The sequence below is a fragment of the Schistocerca gregaria genome, chromosome 1 (assembly GCF_023897955.1).
Source record: "Schistocerca gregaria isolate iqSchGreg1 chromosome 1, iqSchGreg1.2, whole genome shotgun sequence".
Classification (NCBI taxonomy): domain Eukaryota; kingdom Metazoa; phylum Arthropoda; class Insecta; order Orthoptera; family Acrididae; genus Schistocerca; species Schistocerca gregaria.
In genome coordinates, this window is record NC_064920.1 from 109,627,998 (window position 1) to 109,645,587 (window position 17,590).

The 17,590-nt window shown below is 46.5% G+C and overlaps 1 protein-coding gene across 1 annotated transcript in view; it reads right to left on the reverse strand.

Moving 5' to 3' along the window:
* The window catches only part of LOC126334620 (uncharacterized), a 387,999-nt gene that overhangs the window by 70,913 nt on the left and 299,496 nt on the right, over window positions 1-17,590 (reverse strand). Inside the window, exon 3 of the mRNA XM_049997053.1 lies at window positions 13,487-13,620. Within this exon, the coding sequence (XP_049853010.1) occupies window positions 13,487-13,620 (134 nt within the window). The remainder of the gene's footprint in view (window positions 1-13,486; window positions 13,621-17,590) is intronic.

Genomic DNA, 17,590 nt, shown 5'->3' on the forward strand with positions numbered 1-17,590 from the left:
TCAGTGCGACCGACGACCTCGCTGTTTGGTCCCCTTCCCCCAAATCCACCAAACAAGCAACCGTGTCATCAGCACATCAAAATATTTTATTGTGTCCCCTTAATTTTAATTTCCTTTTCCAAAATTCTCCTTGGTTTGCTTCACTGATTACTCAATGTACATAACCACTCAACTGCTGCTTCCCTTTCATATACCCCTTACGGTCATACACTACTGGCCATTAAAATTGCTACACCAAGAAGAAATGCAGGCGATAAACGGGTATTGATATACTAGAACTTTCATATGATGACATTTTCACGCAGTTTTGGTGCATAGATTCTGAGAAATCGGTACCCAGAACAACCACCTCTCGCCGTAATAACGGCCTTGATACGCCTGGGGATTGAGTCAAACAGAGCTTGGATGGCGTGTACGGGAAGAGCTGCCCATGCAACTTCAACACGATGCCGCAGTTGATCAAGAGTAGTGATTGCCGTATTGTGACGAGCCAGTCGCTCGGCCACCACTGACCAGACGTTTTCAGTGGTGAGAGATCTGGAGAATGTGCTGGCCAGGGCAGCAGTCGAACGTTTTCTGTATCCAGAAAGACCCGTACAGGATCTGCAACATGCGGTCGTGCATTATACTGCTGAAATGTAGGGTTTCGAAGGGATCGAATGAAGGATAGAGGCACGGGTGGTACCACATCTGAAATGTAACGTCCACTTTTCAAAGTGCCGTCAATGCGAACAAGAGGTGACAGAGACGTTTAACCAATGGCACCCCATACGATCACGCCGGATGATACGCCAGTACGGCGATGACGACTACACGCTTCCAATGTGCGTTCACCGCGATGTCGCCAAACACGCATGCGACCACATGATGCTGTGAACAGAACTTGGATTCATCCGAAAAAATGACGTTTTGCCATTCGTGCACCCAGGTTCGTCGTTGAGTACACCGTCGCAGGCGCTCCTGTCTGTCATGCAGCGTCAAGGGTAACCGCAGCCACGGTCTGCGACCTGATAGTCCATGCTGCTGCAAACGTCGTCGAACTGTTCGTGCAGATGGTTGTTGTCTTGCAAACGTACCCATCTGTTGACTCAGGGATCGAGACGTGGCTGCACGATCCGTTACAGCCATGCGGATAAGATGCCTTTTATCTCGACTGCTAGTGATACGAGGCCGTTGAGATCCAGCACGGCGTTCCGTATTAATCTCCTGAACCCGCCAATTCCATATCTTAACAGTCATTGGATCTCGACCGACGCGAGCAGCAATGTCGCGATACGATAAACCGCAATCGCGATAGGCTACAATCCGACCTTTATCAAAGTCGGAAACGTGATGGTACGCATTTATCCTCCTTACACGAGGCATCATAACAACGTTTCACCAGGCAACGCCGGTTAACTGCTGTTTGTGTATGAGAAATCGGCTGGAAACTTTCGTCATGTCAGCACGTTGTAGGTGTCGCCAACCTTGTGTGAATGCTCTGGAAAGCTAATCATTTGCATATCACAGCATCTTCTTCCTGTCGGTTAAATTTCGCGTCTGTAACGCGTCATCTTCGTGGTGTAGCAATTTTAATGTCCAGTAGTGTATTTTCCTTATGAAGCGCCGATCACTAGCCTCTATTGCTGTTGCGGGAGCTCGGTTAACTCGGATAGCAGTGAGTGAGAGAGGCGACGGTAATGCGGCTTCCAGGAACGTGCGGCCGCAATCCGCCGGCCACGCCACTCCCACGAGGAGGCTGCGTTCCTCGGCGCTACTACCGGGACGACCGCGCAGTCGCGAGCAGGCTCCAGGCAGGCAGCGCTAACCCAGTTGTCGCAGGAATCCGATCCGGCGGCGGCTGCTTTTTGCGGCTGAATCCGCGTCCAGGCACCGCCATACCCGGAGCTGTGCGCGGCCTGCACTCGTGGGACTTGTCCCGTACCTGCGACAACGCACATCCGTCACGAGAGAGCGCCGACATGCGTCACTCAGCGAGCGGAAAGCGTCGCGACACGACAGCAGTTGCCTAAAGCTGCGTTCACAGTGGCACTGGCGACGGCCGTCAGGCTCTTCCACCGTAGCTCTCCCGATAACACTGGCGACTGCGTGGTCATAGTGCGTCCGACCTCCTTCGTCAATTCTTGGCCGGGTCAAGGAGGTTAGCTTAGGTCAGTGGGTTAGGTTAGAATCTATTCTACGTACACTGAAGCGTCAAAGAAACTGTATAGGCATAAGTATTCAGATATAGAGCTATGTAAACAGGCAGAAAACGACGCTGTGGTAGCAATGCCTATATAAGAAAATACACTCCTGGAAATGGAAAAAAGAACACATTGACACCGGTGTGTCAGACCCACCATAATTGCTCCGGACACTGCAAGAGGGCTGTACAAGCAATGATCACACGCACGGCACAGCGGACACACCAGGAACCGCGGTGTTGGCCGTCGAATGGCGCTAGCTGCGCAGCATTTGTGCACCGCCGCCGTCAGTGTCAGCCAGTTTGCCGTGGCATACGGAGCTCCATCGCAGTCTTTAATACTGGTAGCATGCCGCGACAGCGTGGACGTGAACCGTATGTGCAGTTGACGGACTTTGAGCGAGGGCGTATAGTGGGCATGCGGGAGGCCGGGTGGACGTACCGCCGAGTTGCTCAACACGTGGGGCGTGAGGTCTCCACAGTACATGGATGTTGGCGCCAGTGGTCGGCGGAAGGTGCACGTGCCCGTCGACCTGGGACCGGACCGCAGCGACGCACGGATGCACGCCAAGACCGTAGGATCCTACGCAGTGCCGTAGGGGACCGCACCGCCACTTCCCAGCAAATTAGGGACACTGTTGCTCCTGGGGTGTCGGCGAGGACCATTCGCAACCGTCTCCATGAAGCTGGGCTACGGTCCCGCACACCGTTAGGCTGTCTTCCGCTCACGCCCCAACATCGTGCAGCCCGCCTCCAGTGGTGTCGCGACAGGCGTTAATGGAGGGACGAATGGAGACGTGTCGTCTTCAGCGATGAGAGTCGCTTCTGCCTTGGTGCCAATGATGGTCGTATGCGTGTTTGGCGCCGTGCAGGTGAGCGCCACAATCAGGACTGCATACGACCGAGGCACACAGGGCCAACACCCGGGATCATGGTGTGGGAAGCGATCTCCTACACTGGCCGTACACCTCTGGTGATCGTCGAGGGGACACTGAATAGTGCACTGTACATCCAAACTGACATCGAACCCATCGTTCTACCATTCCTAGACCGGCAAGGGAACTTGCTGTTCCAACAGGACAATGCACGTCCGCATGTATCCCGTGCCACCCAACGTGCTCTACAAGGTGTAAGTCAACTACCCTGGCCAGCAAGATCTCCGTATCTGTCCCCCATTGAGCATGTTTGGGACTGGATGAAGCGTCGTCTCACGCGGTCTGCACGTCCAGCACGAACGCTGGTCCAACTGAGGCGCCAGGTGGAAATGGCATGGCAAGCCGTTCTACAGGACTACATCCAGCATCTCTACGATCGTCTCCATGGGAGAATAGCAGCTTGCATTGTTGCGAAAGGTGAATATACACTGTACTAGTGCCTACATTGTGCATGCTCTGTTGCCTGTGTCTATGTGCCTGTGGTTCTGTCAGTGTGATCATGTGATGTATCTGACCCCAGGAATGTGTCAATAAAGTTTCCCCTTCCTGGGACAATGAATTCACGGTGTTCTTATTTCAATTTCCAGGAGTGTAAGTGTTTGGTGCAGTCGTTAGGACGGTTACTACTGCTAGAATGGCAGGGTATCAACACTTAAATGACTTTGAACGTGATGTTACAGTCGGCGCACGAAAGATGGGGCACAGCATCTCTGAAGTGGCGATGAAGTGGGGATTTTCCCATACGACCGTATCACGAGTGTACCGTGAGTACCAGGTATTCGGTAAAACATCAAATCTCTGACAACTCTGTGGGCGGAAAAAGATCCTGCAAGAACGGGACCAACGATAACTAACGAGATTCGTTCAACGTGACAGAAGTGCAGCCGTTCCGCAAGTTGCTGCAGATTCCAATGCTCAACCGTCAACAAGAGTCAGCGTGCGAACCATTCAACGAAACATCATCGATATGAGCTTTCGGAGCCGAAAGCCCACTCGTGTACCTTTGCACGATACAAAGCTTTACGCCTCACCTGGGCCCATCAAGACCGACATTGGACAGTTGATGACTGGAAACATATTTCCTGGTCGGACGAGTCTCGTTACAAATTGTATCGAACGGATGGACGTGTACGGGTATGGAGATAACATTATGATTCCATGGACCCTGCATTTCAGCAAGGGACTGTTCAGGCTGGTGGAGGCTCTGTAATGGTGTGTGTCGTGTGCAGTTGGAGTGATATGGCACCCCTGATACGTCAAGACACGACTCTCACAGGTGACACGAACTTAAGCATCCTGTCTGATCACTTGCATCCATTCATGTCCATTGTGCATTCCGACGGACTTAGACAATTCCAGCAGGACGGTGCGACACCCCACACGTCCAGAATTGTTATAGAGTGGCTGCAGGAACACTCTTCTGAGCTTAAACACTTATGTTGGTCACCAAACTCCCCAGAAATGAACTTTGTTGAGCATGTATGGGATGCATTGCAATGTGCCGTTCAGAAGAGATATCCACCGCCTCGTACTCTTACGAATTCATTGTGTTAATTCACTCCAACACCACTTCAGGCATAAGTCAAACCCATGCCACGTCGTGTTGCGGCACTTCTGCGTGTTCGCGGTGGCCCTACACGGTAATAGGCAGGTAAACTAGTTTCTTTGGCTCTTCGGTGTATGAGGTAGGGTGGAGTGGACGCCACGAAGCCTCTGTGATTGCATACGAGTGCTGCCTAACGGATTCTGCTATTAAAAAGACGCCGTATGTATGTGAATGAGCTGAGCTTTCTTGTGTGGTAAAAAACTTGGCGAGTACTATACACTGTGTCCTCAGTTATCGGAATAACCAGACAAGTATGAAATGACGCGAGGAAAGTTCTGTTACATACTCCAAAAAATTTGTGCTGACCTTGAAAAGCACATTATATACACTCTGCTTCGCTGTATTTATTTAAAGCTGTGCAGACGTATTTCAATTGACCTTCTATGACTGTCGTTTAGCACACGAGTGAAAGACAAGCATAAATTGTAGCATAAGATACTCTGAAAACCTAAAGCACTGAAAAATGGAAATACGTATAGTACATCACATTTGCAAACCATTTCATATTAACAGAATCACTACCTTACTGGCACAAAACGGCAATAAGCAAAAATAGTAATTTGTAGACAAGTAATGACAACCTACCACAATAACGTTCCAACTCAGTAGCTATAATCATATAAGATACGCCACCCTTTCGACCTGAACAAATTATTTTTTTAAGGTTATAATCTATGCCTAAAATTTCCAAAAAATATATCGTCTTTTGAGGTTTCGAATAAACCTGAGTCCATAGATTCTGAACTATAACCCTATTATGATATTTTCATCCTCAGGATGCCACAAACTCACTCTTTCTTGGACTAAACTTATTCGTTTCTCACGCTCAATATTCCGTGTGCAAGAACGTCGGTCGATTTGACCGAAGAAAACAAATTGATATGAATTTCACCAATTGTTGTCCGAAATATGTACGTTTGGGAGATAAGATCGGCTGTAGTGTGACCGTGCACGTAGCGGTGTACCGATTTCAAGAGATCGGCCGTCTCCGGCCGATGTCGGTTGTCGGCGGAATCCACAGATATCGGAGCGACTGTGCCCGCAGCCAAAGGCTGTGGCCACGCGAGCGGAATATGTGCGGAACATCAGCTGCGCGGTAAATGGACGCACTGCTATGGCGCACGGGATGGATGCGACAGTCCCGCAACGTCTGCGGCTGTGGAATACTGCAGCTTTCCAGCTTCATTACCCATACCGGGACGGAAATCGCATGGCAACAGCTGCAGTGCTACGGGCCAGGAGAACCATTGGACAGTTCATGCGGGCGGTGCGGCAGGTGTGTGTAGAGGGGTCAGCAGACAACAGGCAGCCAGTGCTGGGAGCAGAGCGGGATGGCCAGCTGACAGACAACACGCACTGCTGTGTTCTCCGTCGGGCGTGTGTGTGCCTACAAAGCGTCTTCCTCGATGTGCCCTGTAGGTAGTGAGAAAATCGACACTGAAATTTTTATGATGGAGGACTAGAAGAAGCCTTGTATTTCGGGCATATGGACTGATGAATACAAAGATAGAACCAAAATCGATAGGACATTGCATGATATTTGCTGTCAAAAATTTCTAATATTTCGCAGAGCCAAGTTGAGAGGATCTGTTGCTGTTTCTTTAGGTCTCTCCATTACTATAATATACTCTGGGTTACAAGAGCAGTCGGAATTATATCAGAATTGGTGATAAAGTTTCCCCAAAAAGGGTTACACATTTTTATTTGGAAATTCGTCAGAGAGACAGATTTTGAGAAACTACATTTTTTTTATTGATAGCATGTTACACCATGCTTCTTCCGACACCATCTAGCACAAATACTAATGCAGCTGCAATTACAACGGAATACAATAACGAGGTTTAAAAAATGGAGCTAAGGGCAAGACAGATAAAAAATATTTACGAAAATTCACAATAATGTGATTTTTGAGGTGTTAATTGATGGTTGGATACTAGGAAACATGATAAATATACTTACTGCATTAATGCAGAGTGTCGCGGCGATAACATTGAATAAAATGCTCTCGTGTTTCCAACCGCGTCAATTGCTTAAAATTACACGAGCTTTCGGCCAAGCACTCCTTGGGCATTGTCAAGTGGTATGACTGTCAGTGGGCTGTTGGTGCGCCCTTATATTCGCTAGCTGCCGGCTGTGACGTCACTGGTGCCCATGACATTGCCAAATATGGGCATGTTTTGAGTCGGCTCTCGATGTGCCCTCTTCAACCGCGCGAGCGCTGGATCCCACGCAGCGTTGAGCTGCAAGCCACCGTCTCTATTCAGGGTGTTTGCGGTAATTTTTATTTCAATAGCTAGATGAAATCAATCTTCAGGCCTCCAACGAAAATCCGTTAGTTACTGAGACCAGTTAAAGACGCAGTAGGACTCAGAACACCTGGAGTCTAAAATATACCTATTCAGTGTGGCCAGAAGTACATCGGACAAACAGTGCGCACTCTTGAACAACGCAAGAAAGAACATGAGAGGTATTATCGCCTACGCTATCCAGAGAAATCTGCGTTAGCTGAGCACTCGTTAGAAATCGGTCACCACATAAAATTTGACGATACCTCTGTCGTGCCTCGCACTAACGGCTTCTGGGACAGTTTAATAAAGAAAGCTACTGAAATTTGGAAAGCGAAAGGGCTCAGGTGTATACGACGTATTTCCAGACGGTTCTACAATACTTTTTAAACACTATTCCGTCTGAATCTTTTCCAAACGAATCAATGTTGACAAAAACGAATCTGTAATCTCAGTCGGCCACTGCTAGAAGTACTTTCCAAAGAAGTCCTTATAATTGTAAATCAGTGACCACTCGTTTTTGGCTTCACCAACCATACGTGTTTACCATCGATTGCCCCTGCGCAGTTCGGAACAAAATGGTTCAAATGGCTCTGAGCACTGTGGGACTTAACTTGTGAGGTCATCAGTCCCCTAGAACTTAGAACTACTTAAACCTAACTTACCTAAGGACATCACACACAGCCATGCCCGAGGCAGGATTCGAACCTGCGACCGTAGCGGTCGCGCGGTTCCAGACTGAAGCGCCTAGAACCGTTCGGCCACCCCGACCGGCTAGTTCGGAACAGTCACATTGGTTTAGGATACGTTTGCAATGTTCGTCGACTTGTCCTCTGACAGCTGAGGCAGACACTGTTAAAGCATGTAGCCGAAAATCGTACAGCACACTGATCTCACTGTGTCACCGGCTGTACGTGCAGTGCAGGTCGGTTGAGAAATACACTAAGTAACAACAGGTAGCCAAAGGCCTAAAACCAAAGAGTAAAATGTATAAAACTTATGGTCGTATTTAGTCACTATTTAATGATGTTAATGATTTCGAAGTTGACTTTAATTTTCGGTTTAGTTTTTTTTTCTCTCGTAGGCCAGAAGGCTCAACAAAAGCGACGAAACATTGACGGAAAAATACAAAGAAAGTGAAGATGTCAGGCTTAGAAGCGGTGAAAGAATTTAGTTATGTGTATGCTGCCTAACTGAGTGAGGTTCTTGGCACTTGGTTTAGAAGCAACAGATTCAAAGTCAGGCCCATAGGAAGATGAAATAAGGACGTGGAGCTTTTGGACTCACCTCTGGTGGAAGCCAACGCCGGCAATCAAGTGACGTCAGATGACTCTTTAACATCAGCGCAGACGTCAGCAGGCTCATCAGTTCTTCAAAATAAAATATCACGTAGGAGGGTGAAACGTGACCTTGAAACTAATGGACGCAAATTCCAGGATAGGGCTTCAATTCCTTCTCCTTCCTCTGAGAATGAAGATAAATCGTTTTTAAAATCCTTGTTGCCCACTTTGCGTAAGTTTGATCCGGAACCTATTACCGCCAATGCCTGTCCCTAGTTTTAGAATAAAAATAACGCTTCCTGCAATCTTAACCTAAAGTGTTACTGGAACTGACTTCATAAACCACCTACGAAACGGAAACGCGAGGCGCACCTCCACATAACGTGTGGCCACAGCCTAGAGTGTGGCAAGTCGTGGTCCGTTGCATCCAAACCCCAATACATATCGCTCATTTATTCGGGAATGAAAAGAGGTATGGATCTCATTCACAACGTTAAAATCAATTTAGATGTATTAGCTACATGTGGTGTGCAGCGTTATATGTTCTAAAATGCATCAAACGAAAACTGGCGAGCGACGACATTTTTTACGGCAAACTTTTCAAAATTAGTGCTTTCCTTCGATACATCACAGTAAGCGTGGGCAGTAAGGAAAAGAAAGCCAGTTCATCATCAAGCTGTGATTTCAGACTATAAGATTCCTAAAAGTAAACGTAATTTATGGACCGCTTAACTCACAATCGAATGAGAAAGATTGAATAGCTCAGAACACACGTAAGTCCGAAAACTGTGCTAAATTCTATATAGGTCAGACAATGAGCACCGTTGTACAGAGCACAAGCGACGTATTAAACAATGGCCCGCATCTCGTGGTCGTGCGGTAGCGTTCTCGCTTCCCACGCCCGGGTTCCCGGGTTCGATTCCCGGAGGGGTCAGGGATTTTCTCTGCTTCGTGATGGCTGGGTGTTGTGTGACGTCCTTAGGTTAGTTAGGTTTAAGTAGTTCTAAGTTCTAGGGGACTGATGACCATAGATGTTAATTCCCATAGTGCCCAGAGCCATTTGAACCACCATTAAACAATGGGACCTTGATATGTCGGTTGAGCATTGCCTGTAAAACGAAGTACGAGAGTCTTGGTTGATGCAGCCATATATTGGGATTCCATTATGAAGGCGGTGCCTGAGATTATAATAAACAACAACAATTTTAACAGAGACCAGAATTACCACCAAGCAGGACGTGAGAGAGGGCTTTGGATATCGAAAGGAAGTAAAGACGGGTTCTTGATGCTTGTAGGGAGGCGGGAGCGGCAATTTTAAAAGCGGCGACGGCTCCTTGCGTCAGTTGGAAGTCGCAGTTCGGCGGAGGGCCGGAGCTGCTTTGAGCTGCCCAAGTGACCTTCCGCGCTCATGTCGTTTCGGCTAATAGGTGCCAGAGGCTGCAGTCGAACCTATATGAACGGTAAACCGTGCCAGCTCCCCTGTCATCATTAACAACACCAACTCCCACACCTTCTATCTCACTGCAGGCGTGCCCCAAGGCTACGTCATCTCGCCTCTCCTCTATCTCTTCTACACGGCCGATATGCCCAAACCACCTCCAGCAGCCAACCTCCTTCAGTATGCTAACATCGCATTCAGTGCTCTCGATCCCACACTCCAGAAATCAGAACTATCCCTCCAAAGCCATCTTAATCTATTTACTGGAGCAACCAAGGACTCCTCAAGGTCAACCCTTCCAAAGTCCAGGCAATAATTATAGAACGCTCCACCCGCTCCATCCGCACCTTGCGTCTCCATGACTTCTACCTTACTATTTATGGTCGTTCTATCCAGCTCACTGATACAATAAAATATCTTGGACTAACAGTTGACCAGTAACTAACACGGAAACTTCACCTACTAACCACACAACAGAGATCCCACAATAGACTAAAACTGCTAACTGGGCGAGTTTGGGGATTGCACGCCTCCACTCTCCTCCACACCTGCGAAACCTTGAACCGTTCCATCCTTCTTTATGCAAATGTTTCATGGATCTCCAACCCACCCAGTTTCTCTCAGTCCTTCCAGATCCTGAAACGCTGTGGACAGCGCCTGGCTGTCTGCATCCATTTACCTCTCCCAGAAGGATATGTTGCCAACTCATCAAGTTGCCACCTCTCCTCACTCACATCAAACTCCTCCAAACAAACAACACCACCAGCAAATTCGACTGCAATAATCTTATCGTTTCCCCTCTGCTTTCCAATCGTCATACGTTGTCGCGCCTTTACCAGCACGTCCCAGCAACTGTCCACCTGCACACTCCCCCAAATGCCCCTCCAAAGAAACTTCAACCATCTTCCCCTCCCAGATCACGAACTCTGCTCCGAAATTTACCCACTTTACGTCCACCCCACGCATCCCACTCCATCAGGGCTCCCTCTCCCTTTTCCTCACATTTCCTTACCCTTTTTCCCCATCTGCCTTTCTTTCCGCGCCCCCTTTTCCCAATAACTATTAGTGTCACCACTTCCCTCTCTGCTCCACCCCCTCTTCTTTCCCAAAAGCCACGCCTATTTCATCGCTGCAATGCAACACAACCTACTCCCATCACCAGCCAACCTTTTCCTCTCCAACAACTGACTCCTTACTCCGCAGCAGGTCCTTCTATTTTCGAGCCACAGGAAAGCGCTTCTCTTAAACATCAGTGCTTCGGCAACTTGTTTCAAATGTTTTAATGTGCGTTTATTATTACTATTTTCAACTATCAGTGCAAGCAGCACTCTATCGTATATCTAAAAAGTTCCGTTTTATTCGTCACCTTAGAAAAGCTTTACATTCAATTTAAGTATCTCCACTATCTGTTCTTTCTTTTCCCCTGATTTAATTTTTTATTGTCCATTGGCTGAAGAGCGGGTTGCCTGTATCGCTGACAGCACATTCCCTGCCCATATGGAGCGCCGGAGGATGAAATAACAATAAAGAAAGAAAAATAAAACACCCCCAACAATCAGTGATTTTTTACTTCTGACGATGATGGCGGAGATAGCCATCGACAGCTCTAGAATTTTATTCGAATTGACGATAAGATTTAATTCTATACACAGACTTGAGTGCTTGGAATAAAGTACATTATACGTCAGATGTGCAAGTGCGCGCAGAAAGCCACAGGATAAAAATAAATTTTGTAGGGAGTACATTGTTCTCATGTGGGAGCGACCCAGAGGGTTGTAAAACAATAAACCGGTAGCCAAGATCGCAGGAATTCTTTTTATTCCAGGATTACCGGTTTCGGCGAAACTAAAGCCAACATCATTGGATCTTAGGACACATACAGGTTACAATATCAAGGCATTGTTTGCCTTGATGTATGAAACATCCCCTTAGGAAAATTTATATTTTACTGTGCTGGAAAACCTCTACGTTATTTGATTTTCAAACAGCTGGGCAGAACTGAACGTACTCAGACATTTCGCTCTTAATTATTCTGATCAACACTAAACTGACGCACAATATTTTTAGCGCAACACAGTATGGCTTTCAATAATCCCTATACAAGAATGGCCCTGACTAACAATAACCTATACCTTTCATGAATTATTTACCTCACAAAAATCTTCGTTACTCGAACTGCTGCAATACAGCGAGCTCCAATACTACGAGCTAAATAAAGGATTCTAACTACTGAAAGGCACTAACCACTGATAGGCATAGTTAGCAAATGAAAGATTTTGATAGAAAACAATGTATTTACCTTACTAGTGTTCAAAACTCATAATGTATATATGAGTTCATGACATCCAGTATTACAAATTTCGTTTTTCTGGCGGACACACGTCCAGATCGTCTGCTGTCAAAACTCTGCCAACTCTCTTCCCACATCCACCACTGCTGACAGCTCACCTCCGACTGCACAACGCTACGCACTGTTCACATCCAACTGCTCAACACTACAATAGCAAATATTCCAACAATGCAAACCAGCCACAGACTGCACACAGCACAGTCAGTGATTTTCATACAGAGCGCTACGTGGCATTACCAACATGGAAACCTAAACAGCCTATTTTCTCTGCCTCGTGATGACTGGGTGTTGTGTGAAGTCCTTAGGTTAGTTAGGTTTAAGTAGTTCTAAGTTCTATGGGACTGATGACCATAGATGTTAAGTCCCATAGTGCTCAGAGCCATTTGAAGCATTTTTAAACAGCCTACTTACAGAAATTGTAACTGTTGTGTACATAGTTCCGCGTAGTCAGCGCGTACACAACTTTCCCACTAGAGCGCGCCCCGCTAAGCACAACAACGGAGGCGCAGCGCTCGTCCGTCTCCGCACTACGAGATGGCGCTGTCTTAGAGACGGACCAAATTCTGCTTCCGCCGATCCGCGTATTAATATGTCACGCAGCCAATGAGATTGCTGCTAACGTAGAACCTTTTCTCCTCGCGGATCACACTCGCGAAGTGATACCTGAACGCGTGCGGTATTATAACGAGTGTACAGACCTCCGATTAGTCAGTCTGCATTTATCTGCACCTGTCTGTACCAGTCTGCATTAGTCTGCATTAGTCTATAGTCAAGTTTCAGTCTGCGCCTAATAAGATTATCATATTCCTGTACATACTCATGAAGATAAACGTATAGACACTTTTGTCAAGTATCAGAGATATGTGAGAATAAGATTAACGTACCAAGACCAAAGGAAGTTAGGATTGCCAATTATAAATAGCATCCAGAACCAAGTTAAGTTATTTTTATGCTTGTTATTATTTTAATAAATGTGTGTGAAAATTGATCGAGTTGTGTTTAAAGTTGGTCACCGACAATCTGCTACTCTAAGCGTGCACGTGGCATTTCTATCGTCTGACCTAACGGCAGAAGATAAACACGCCACGATAAGACCACGAGACATATTGCTGACACTCGCATATAGCGACATGTCAAATAATCTGCTTGTGTGTGTACCGAAGGTCTTACAGTACGCACACCACAGTAACCTGTATGTGTCCGATCCGATGATGACGGCTTTAGTTTCGCCGAAACTGGTAATCATGGAATAAAAAGAATTCATGAGATATTGGCTACCAGTTTATTGTTTTATAGAAATTAATAGTGCGGAACGAGCCTCAAGACCTATGACGGAGGCATTAAATGGATAAAGCAAAGTAGTGTACATAGAGAGGCAGGGACTGGAGACAGCTGCTGCCTGGTACTCACACGTTGGCGCCCTCGAGGTCCCAGTGGCTGAGCGTCAGCGGCGAGGCGCAGCCGGGCAACGACGCGAGGACCACGGCCAGCAGAGCTGCCAGCAGCAGTCGCATGCCGCCGCCGCCGCCGCCGCCTCCGGGAACCTGCAACACGGCACGACTCCTGGGATCACTCGTCTGGCGGGAGAGCAGCCAGCGCGTGGTAGGGGGCCGGCACCGTGCTGGACACAATTCACGTAAGGCCTTGCTCTCACACTGGGGCTACAAAAGTCATGGCATACCGACATGCACATATACAGATGGCGGTAGTGTCGCGTAAACAAGGTACACAAGATCAGTGCGCTGGCGAAGCCGTCATCTGTACTCAAGTGACTCATGCGAAGGTTTCCGAGGCGATTGCCGCCGCGCGACGGAAATTAACAGACTTTGAACGCTTAATGGTTGTTGGAGCTACAAGCATGGGACATTCCATTTCGAAAATCGTTGGAGAATTCAGTATTCCCAAATCCACAGTGTCAAGGGTGTGCAGAGAATATCAAAGTTCAGGCACAACCCTTCGCCACGGACAAAACAGTGGCTGACGGCCTTCACTTAACGATCGAGAGCACCGGCATTTACGTAGAATTGTCAGTGCTAACAGGCAAATAACACTTATTGAAATAACCACAGGAATCAGTACGGGACATGCGACGAACTTATCCGTTAGGACAGTGAGGTGAACTTTGACAATAATGGGCTAAGGCAGCAAACGACCGTGGCGAGTGCGTTTGCTAACAGCACATCACCACCTGCAGCCCCTTCTGGGATCGTGACCATGTCTGTTGGACCCACGACGACAGGAAAACGGCGGGCAGGTCAGATCCGTTCCGAGTTTCGTGCAATGGGGAAGGTTCAAAAATCGGGTGTTGGGTGCCACATGCTCCAAGCCAAAATCGCAAAAATCAGCAGGTGGTCCTCTGTGCATCTCTGCTTGCTCGTCATCAATTGGCTCGTGAACAACATTGACCATTCGTATCCTGCATCATTACTGGTGATGAGAAATGGCGTATATAGTCTAACATAAGGAAACGAAAGGAAACCACGACTAGAAAGAGTGCGTGAAATGATGCTACTCCACGATAACGCGGACCGCATTCTGCTAGACTGACAAAAAAACTATGCAGGAGTGGGGTTGGGAAGTCTTCCCGCTCCCACCTTATTCACCTGATTTTGTGCCCTCAGATTTTCACCTCTTCCGCTCTCTATCGCAAGGGCGTGACCGCTACGGTCGCAGGTTCGAATCCTGCCTCGGGCATGGATGTGCGTGATGTCCTTAGGTTAGTTAGGTTCAATGGCTCTGAGCACTATGGGACTTAACTGCTGAGGTCATCAGTCCCCTAGAACTTAGAGCTACTTAAACCTAACTAATCTAAGGACATCACACACATCCATGCCCGAGACAGGATTCGAACCTGCGACCGTTGGGGTCGCGCGGTTCCAGACTGTAGCGCCTGCCACTTCGGCCGGCGTTAGTTAGGTTTAAGTAGTTCTAAGTTCTAGGGGACTGATAACCTTAGAAGTTAAGTCCCATAGTGCTCAGAGCCATTTAAACCAACCATCTATCGCAAGGAAATTCCTTTGTGGATTAAAACGCGCTCCGAACATGGGCCGACGAGTTCTTCGCCTAAAATCCAAGTGATTTCTTTACTTGCAGAATCGAAAATTTACCCCAGCGTTAACGGACTGCTGCAAATAATGAAGGAATTATATATATAGCAGAACGATCCTATTGCCATCAACATTCATCTCGCGGAAGGACTGCTGAGAAAAGTGAACCAAGACCCGTGCGGAAGCATTCAGAGAAGTGTATTTCCTTCATTCCATTTGCGAGCGAAACAGGACAGGGAACTCCTAGCAGTAGTGTCTGCTTGCGGAATATGTACGTAGATACAGATGCCCCATAGTTCAGCTGGACCACTGGTCTGCCTACCACGTTGCTCACGTCGCTGACACATCCGCAACCGAGGTCGGAACTGCACATTTGTGCAATGGCACCCGCCTCATCTTTAGTCCATCTTAGTTCTGCTGACGGAATAGGAGGAAAATAAGTTCCTAATCACCAGCCATAGCGCTAGTGTCCTGGATTGAATTCCAATTGTCTCTGCAGTGCTTCATGGAGTGATGGCTTGTGGCACTGTCGATTGGGATGAGTCGAGCTTTCCTCATTTTCACTTACCACGTATTACGGAGAACAACATTTGTTGTTACTGGGTGTTTATAATGTGAATAAATAAATGTATCAATGATACGTATTTATATTTAAGATATGGTTGGTGCGGACAGTTCTATTTATGTCCTCGCACGTACGTGTATCTCACTTCTGCGTTAAAAGATGTCACAAAATGTAGTTACACCTTACAGTATCATGTTCATGATGCGCATTATATACACATATATTTTTCGCATCCGTGGCAACTTCATTGTCCAGCACGATGTGACCCACGTGACAACAGTGTTGTATACACATTGGAGAATTTGCTCTTATTGCATTACACCATATGTCACGCTGACATATTTATCGTAGGTGTTATTGCAGTTTTGACAAATGCTTATGGAAAGAATTTTATTATAAGGTCTTATATAATCTCTGATATATTCAATACTTAGCGATTGTATTAATATCACTATGTTCAGGGTGAGACACAGTGTTCCAGCATATCATAGTTGAACAATTAATTTTCATTTCCTTTTCAGTAGTAATTACGGGAAAAATATTGTTTCATTTCTATTTCAACAGAATCCACCAAGGATAATATTCTTATGCTGTTATGTAATTGGTAAGTGATCAAGGTATGATGGAGTGCAGTTCATATGCTTACCAAGGTGGTACTGAAGGTTTCTATGAATCGTTGGTGGTCGTGTATTTGGTGATTAATGCAGGATGGAGTGCCTTTCATATGCTAGTTAAGGCGCTTTGGAAATATTCCATGAACTTTTTGCTGCGCAAGTCTGTTTGTTGATTCAGAATTTGTTCTGGGTGCTTAGTCGAGTAAATGCAGGTTTGTATTTGTACCAAAATGACCATTAATTAGCCTTTGGAGACATTATATAAAATAGTGAGATTTCTCTCGATATTTTGAGTTCAGTATTTATTGTCTTTGAGACGTGTGTCGAAAAGTGAACGTTATTTTCGATTGTGTTTGTGTGTTCTCTATATTTCGTTTTAAACGTTCTGCCCCTCTGCCCAGTGTAAATAAAAGATATACTTTCATGTGATGATATAAACAGAACTGTTCACACCAACCGTATCTTAAATATAAGTAGTAACTACATGAATCATTTTATCACTAATACCTTTATTGTCCACATCCTACACATCCAATCATAAGAAATTTTATTCTCTGTAATAGCTGGCTTGTGAAAATGGGCATACTCCGAAACCAGTCAACCAGTAAATAAACAGCAGCTCTGGTGTTCAATTGTCTTTTCTTCAAATTACATTTAAGATACAGCTCTCACTCTTTACGAAGGAAGAGTGCCACTCAACGTTAGCGCAGTAAAAAATCTTTCCGATCAGGCGGTTGAACTTAACCCTTTACATCTTCTAGCTATCCACGACTGCATTTACACACGTGCTATCTAGGCTAGAGCCTATGAGTCCGCACCACAAAAACTTAAAATAAAAAATACCTGTGATAAAACATGCTCGGATATCTTGCTGCATCACTTCATGTTAAAACGTCGATCTTTCGACGATTACCACCATAAAAATTTGTCAGTAGCAAATGAGTGTTGTGGCTACTGCTGTGGTGGTCTTATACAGCCGATAGATGGCTTGTGATTGGTCGGCGTACGTCGCACGTCTGCGCTGATGGCGCCATTGCTGCTGTAGAAGCGTATAGAATTCGGCGCATTTCTCTATTTCTTCTCTGCGTCGAGAGCTCCCACCACTTAAGATTACGCCCGCTGACTCTTCTAAAGCTGATCGCGGATATTCTAGTTTATGCTGCCTCTTTTTTACAACAGAATTCCAGTGTGTAGAAGCGTGGGATAAAAATTTTGTTTCTTCAAAGGGAATTTTGTGTTTATATGGGAGGTTGTGCACAGCAACTGCTGATTATTCATGTTCTAGACA